Source organism: Marmota marmota, unplaced genomic scaffold, assembly GCF_001458135.2.
Source record: "Marmota marmota marmota unplaced genomic scaffold, marMar, whole genome shotgun sequence".
Lineage (NCBI taxonomy): Eukaryota > Metazoa > Chordata > Mammalia > Rodentia > Sciuridae > Marmota > Marmota marmota.
This window is the reverse complement of record NW_026000174.1, coordinates 43,236,278-43,242,449: the sequence shown is the minus strand read 5'-3', so window position 1 is coordinate 43,242,449 and position 6,172 is coordinate 43,236,278. Positions and strand designations below refer to the sequence as shown.

Sequence of the window (6,172 nt, the reverse complement as noted above, 5' to 3'; positions counted from 1 at the left end):
GCGGCTGCGCTTTGCCAGTGAGCGGCGCCGCGCAGTGGGCGCCAGTGCTGGACTTTGCGCCCCCGGGTGCTTCGGCTTACGGTTCGTTGGGCGGTCCCGCGCCACCGCCGGCTCCGCCGCCACCTCCGCCGCCGCCTCCGCCTCACTCCTTCATCAAACAGGAGCCGAGCTGGGGAGGCGCGGAGCCGCATGAGGAGCAGTGCCTGAGCGCCTTCACCGTCCACTTCTCCGGTCAATTCACCGGTACAGCTGGAGCCTGTCGCTACGGACCCTTTGGTCCTCCCCCGCCGAGCCAGGCGTCCTCCGGACAGGCCAGGATGTTTCCCAATGCGCCCTACCTGCCAAGCTGCCTCGAGAGCCAGCCCGCTATTCGCAACCAGGGTGAGTAGGCCGGGGAGCGCCCCCTACACGCGGGGGCAGCGGCTCCGGGGCTCTAGTCGCTCGTGGCCTCTTCCTTATACTACCCCATCCCATCTCTTAGCCGGCTGCCTGTCCAGAGGCGGCGAGAGTAGCGGTAGCGGCGGCGGGAGAGAGAATGTACGTCCGCATCGGCTTTAGACGGCTTGCACGGCAGAGCGAAGTTGGGAGCTCGAAAGTTCGCTTGAGCCGGGAGGCGGTTTGGGGCCTTTCGGAGCTTCCAGGACTGTTAGTCTCCACTGAATGGGAAGAAGAGACTAGTGCACTGTATGGTTCTGCCCTGGGAAGAGGTCTTGTTGCTGAAGGTACCACCCAATTGTCGTTAAGCATTGGGTTTTTTAGATATCCAGACTGGATTAGGAGGGGGACAAGCGCGGGATGCTCAGCCTGCGCTGCTTCCGTGGCTGCAAAATGTCAAGGAACATCTCTAGCCCTTATTAACAGTGTTGACCCGCATTTGGTGTACAGGTACTGGGGAACACTAGAATGAGGGGATGAATGGGCCAGTGACTAGATGGCTTTTTGGAGCATTGTTCGCGTCCGCGTATAGCTCTAGGATATTGTACAATGAAAATCTCTCTGGGGTTTTGAAAAGGCAGAGGTCACGCAGGCTGCAGGGATAGAAGAGAACCCGGTTTATCCGATTCCACGCTCTTGGGAGCCAGATCTTAACGCAGGCGGTGACATGAGTTCTTCCTTTCAGTGCTACTCGGTGCTTTTTCGTTGTGGGTTTGCGGGATTCAGCTGGGGACAAAAAAAAATTTTTTTTTTTGAGAGACTTGGGGCTAGAACAAAGGTTTATTCGTCATGTTCAGTCAATGTGAAAGGGCCTTGGCGCACAATAAGTATGTTTTCTCATCCCGTGCTGGAGGCTCCCTGCCTTCGATCTGGGCCAGCGCAGACCCTGTCTTACTGCTCACTGGTAGTTTGGTCTCTTCATTTATTCTCATTTGACTTCTTTGCTGTTGAGAATCTAGACTAATTTGGTTTGGTTCCATATTTTAGGAAATGCTTTGCTAACACAATGGCGGATGCTTTTCCTGGAGCAAAATTAGTGAGGGCCCAGGGACTGGGCTTTTTCTGAAATGCGTGGGATGGAAGATCAGGGTGTGAACTGTTTGCAGAAGGTGTTGCGCTCTCAAGTCGCAGAAGGAAAGCTGTTCTTGCCGCCTTGGTCCCTTCCTTCTTAAAAGCGTGTCTTGAGGCCATTTCTACTTTAGTCCACCTTGGAGCACCTGGCCAATCCAAAATCCCTAGCGAAACCGAAACCACCTTTTGGTCAAGAGAATCTGGGATCCGTGTCGTGGGGAGCAACCTTGAGCACACTCAAGGGGTTCCTCCACTCTAGGTCCTTTGATAAATGAAATTAGCAGTTTTTACTTAACGGATAATGGGACAGCTTAGTGTCCCATTTTCCGAAGGAGCCATCTCTGCTTAGCATACAGGTGCTAGGTTTTGCGAATCTCCGGGTCTGGTTCTTCATCTGTGAGAGAACAGAGTTGGGCAAACTTGAGCTTGGATCTGGGCAAGAGTTATACACCACAGGTGCAGAAACATTGCCCTTCTCACTGTTTGGGGTCAAAACACAGAAAGTGCCAGCCCACCTAAATATGGCTGGGCCAGATACAGCTCCACTGGCAGGCAGGTGTATGCTGTGAGCCTTGAGGATTTGTGCTATTTGGAGAGGCTGGAGAAGCAACTGGGATCTAACCTCCTGGGGCCAAAAATACTGTTGTGTCATTATCTTTGTATTTGAGTCGTCTAGGTTGGATTCAGATTTTTGAAACATGGGCTCTGTTGCTTGGATTTGGGTCCAGCCTTTTGCAGGCAGCTCTGTTTTCCTGATCCCGTCAATCTGGCATGGGGAGCTTGGAGTGGTCACTACACATCTGGGGAAAATCCAGATTCCTCTAGACAGTCCCAGCCGCCACAAGTATAGAGAAAAAATACTTGAGGGACCAGGACCAGAAGGACCAGAAGAGTTTCCACCCTTACTGCACCTCCAGGGAAAAGCCCGATGAAGAAGATATCCCTAGACTAAGGTCGTATAGCTTGTAATCCAGTTTCTGCCTATGAGTTTTTGCTCCTAGTAAAAACAAATGGATCCAGCATGCCTATCCCTTGGGGCTCACTTGGCAATAGAAGCTGGGTTGGTATGTGAGAAGCTGCTACTTTGGGTAGGCAGCAAGGACGGGCCCTTGAGATTCCACATTTATTCCTTTGGGTTTTCAGGGTCCTGTGGCTGCCCCCAGGTATGCAAGGCCTAACCTGAGGCTTGGAAGGGAGAAGCAAAGATGCCAGCTCTCTCCAGAAAGGATTACAATGGTGATCATAACTCCCAAGACCAAACTGCAGGCTCTTGGGCTTTGGTTACCTTCCCTCAAGCAGGACCATAGGCAAGGGCAATTGCTGCTATTGCTGGCATCCGCTCACCCCCACCCCAAGCTTCTTATAAGCACTTTATTTTTCTTGTATTTCATAAATATAGCTGACATCTTCTAAATATTAATTTAGCAAACATCAACTGCCTACACTATGCCAGGCACTGAAGACTGAATGTTAAGACAATTAATGGCCTCAGGAACCTTTGCAAGAAGCTCACAGCCTGACACTGAAGGACACTTTTATTTCTGGATGAGAAAATTCAGGGGCGAAGAGATTAGGTGTGCAAGAGGTCTCTCAGGTTGTGGTAGAGGTGGAGATTGAAGTGAGACTATTCTAGGGTTCTTTTCTAGAGATCTTGACCCCAGTGTGGAGTTTGCTTAGTTGGACGAGCACTGAACTACTTGTAATGTGTGTGATGGTTGGAAAGTCTGTCGGGGTGTAAGTGGGAGTGAGGACTTTTCTAACCCCAGCCCAAAGCAGGGTTGGGAAGGGAGGGAGAAAGAGAAGGGAGAAGAAAAGGGGAAAGAGAGAAAAGAGAAATGTTGCTTCCAGGCAGCTCTTGATCCCAAAGAACAAGCTCAGGACTAGGCCTTGGATCTCCAGGCTATTGCATGGGCACATGGTCAGAGGAATTACGCCCGAGGGTCAAAGCGCCCCCCTCTGGTCACACAGGACAGGGTATTTCTTGGGGGAAAGATGTTCCCAATCCCACTACCGCTGTGGTTATCACTTTCAGCCTCCTGAGCACCTTCCTGGCTGTCCATTCTATCCCTTAGCTTCCCCAGGGCTCCGCGGGCAAGGCAGTTCCCGGGATCCTCCGCAGCCGCGGGCGGGGTAGAGGGGTTCAGAGCGTCTCGCCTCTCCCAGCGGTCAAGGTTGCGCTCCCTTCCAGGGCCAGGACTAACCGTGGGAAAGGCGCTACCTTGGCTGCTTGGGCCTCTCCCTTCAAGGCCTGTACAAGGAGCCTTTGAACACGCTGCTCCTTCCCGGCTGCAGCTGTCCCTCCTCCAGCCCCCGCCCCCGCTCTCCTCGCCCGCCCCAGCGCAGGGCCGGGGCACGGTGCGCTCTAATCAGCCCAGCGTCCGGTAAGCTTCTAATTAAAACAGCCCTCCCTCAGCTCAGCAGGCGCTTTCATCACTGCCCCTCCCGGAAAACCCGAGGGGGTGGTGGTTCGAGACTGGTCTCTGCTGGCGGAGAGGTCGGTGTCCCTCCCGGGAGGGGGACTAGGGAGCCTCACGGGACACCAGCATCCCTGGGCCGGTGCGATTCTGGACCACGGAGTCGGTGCCGAAGCTGCACCCGGGGACCCGCAGCTCCTGCCGCACACTTACTGTTTGAGGACCCAGTCTCCCAAGACCGCGTGGGCCTCGGGTCAGGGCCTGCTCATCAGTTCAGGAATGGAGAAGGGTTTGTCTATAGAAAATTTCTTTCTCGCTTTTATTTCCACCTCCTCATTTAAAAAAGGCCCTTTCAGAAATTCGGCCTTCCCTCTGGGCAAAAATGGGTACCCAGAGCCAAATTTCGTTTGTAAGCTGATTTGTAGGCCTCAAACGGCCAGGCCTCCGCTCCCTAAAAGAAGTTCTTGGAAGCCTGAGCGTGCTCACCCACGCCCAAGAGCTAACTGGAAGGGGGCTAACCTGTCCTTACTCAGCAGGCAAGAAATGGAAGGTTTCCAGGATCATGTAGATTATAAAAGCTGGTGGTTTCTTAAATCACCAATCTTTGGCACCAATCTTTGCCTGACCTATACCATCGGGGTGATTCCAATTCGTTCCCTCCTTCCATCCCTCTCTGAAACACCACGGAAGGGAGCTGTGTTTTATTGCCCCATAGTGAACAAAAGAGACTCGATTTTTGGGGAGTGGGGGGGGGGTGGATGACTGTGTTCCAAAGATGGAGGTAATTGGCCTCCAATCCCTGTCCTGAACAAGTCTTCTTGGACACTTGTTGCAGAATCTTGATCATCCCCAGGGAATTGGAACCGTTTGCCCTGCCTCAGTCCTGGGAATTTTATGAGGTTTGAAGATCCAGAGCAGTTGAAAAGACATGGGGCTGGCTGTAGTGGCCTTGCAGGGAGGGAGCCCCAATGTGAATGTCCTGCCCCACTTCCTTGCCACTTGTTTTGAACCTCAGGTCACAGCCTTCAGAGCTTGAGCATAGATGAAAGGTCTCAGGAGTGACCTTTAGCGAGGATACTTCCCCCCCCCCCCAGGGGCACCAACAATTTTCAAAAAGCGGGTGGATTGAATAGGTTTAAAGCAAATTTAATAACAGCATAAAAGCCTACATTTTCCAACTGAGACACCACATTCCTTTTCTCATCTTTGAGGGACACGGAAGAACGCGATAGTTTCTCGGTAGGCAAACTGGGCACTGCCATGGAGGGAAAGGGAGATATATTACCAGGTATATAGTACCACCTTGAAAGAACCCCGTCTTTTGGTCGGTGTTGTGAGGGAGTTGGCCAGGTGGATCGTGGTGTGAGGGGGCGCCAAGTGGATCCAAGAGAGGTAGGGGGACATGGGTCTGGGGTTAAGGTTTCCGGGCCGACTTTCCCCCTCTCACTCCCCCCCCCCCAGCTTTCCCTAGGGCCCTGGGTGTTGTGGTGTCGGTTGTGCAGCCCAGACAGATAACATTACTCGGTAATTACTCCCCCCATTTAAAACGCAGGCCGTTTAACTGGCTCCGAGTAATTAATGAAAGTTGGTGCGCGGGCCCCTGATTTACAGCTCAGAGTCAGTGCGGGGTCAGCCCAGCAGATTCATTTCGCTCGCCCATGCTGCCCCTGCGCGAGAACCGAGGTTTGTTTTGGGGGAGAACAACTTTCTCCGCCCACCAGGCGACAGGTTTTTATACCTAATCTGCCGTCGGAGGTTCGGTTTAAAAGCGACAGTCACTGTGGAAGACAAAAGCATAAACACATTGGGAAACAGCGGGAAGCTCAGCGTTTGGGCTGGGAACGAATGGGGAGCCTGTTGGAGATCCTTCTCCAGGATTTGGGCCTCGGCGTCCCGCCGGGAAGTCTTGGGCAGGTGGAGCGGAATTATATCCTCTGCTGTGAACCCGAATTCAGTGGTGGGGCATCCCTCCGCCCTGATTCTGGTTCAGATCCAGGGTCCCTACCTCCCCAAGAGCTTCCCTGACGCTGAGCTTCTCTTCTCTGCCTCTCCTGCAGGATACAGCACAGTCACCTTCGACGGGACGCCCAGCTATGGCCACACGCCCTCGCACCATGCCGCGCAGTTCCCCAATCATTCCTTCAAGCACGAGGACCCCATGGGCCAGCAGGGATCTCTGGGTAAGCCAGTGGCAATGATGTGTGTGGGTCTTTACACACTTTTTCTAGACAATTGCCCCATTCCCGAATTTT

At 53.2% G+C, this 6,172-nt stretch overlaps 1 protein-coding gene across 5 annotated transcripts in view; it reads left to right on the top strand.

The window, feature by feature from the left end:
• Positions 1-6: 6 nt before the first annotated feature.
• The window catches only part of Wt1 (WT1 transcription factor), a 46,660-nt gene continuing 40,494 nt past the window's right edge, over positions 7-6,172 (top strand). The window contains exons 1-2 of one of the 5 annotated variants that reach the window (XM_048788552.1): positions 7-381; positions 5,978-6,100. In XM_048788552.1, the coding sequence (XP_048644509.1) occupies positions 318-381; positions 5,978-6,100 (187 nt within the window). In that variant the 5' untranslated portion in view covers positions 7-317. Of the gene's footprint in view, positions 382-4,063; positions 4,210-5,977; positions 6,101-6,172 lie in introns of those variants that run through there. The other 4 variants (XM_048788555.1, XM_048788554.1, XM_048788553.1 and 1 more) reach the window with 4 other exon arrangements.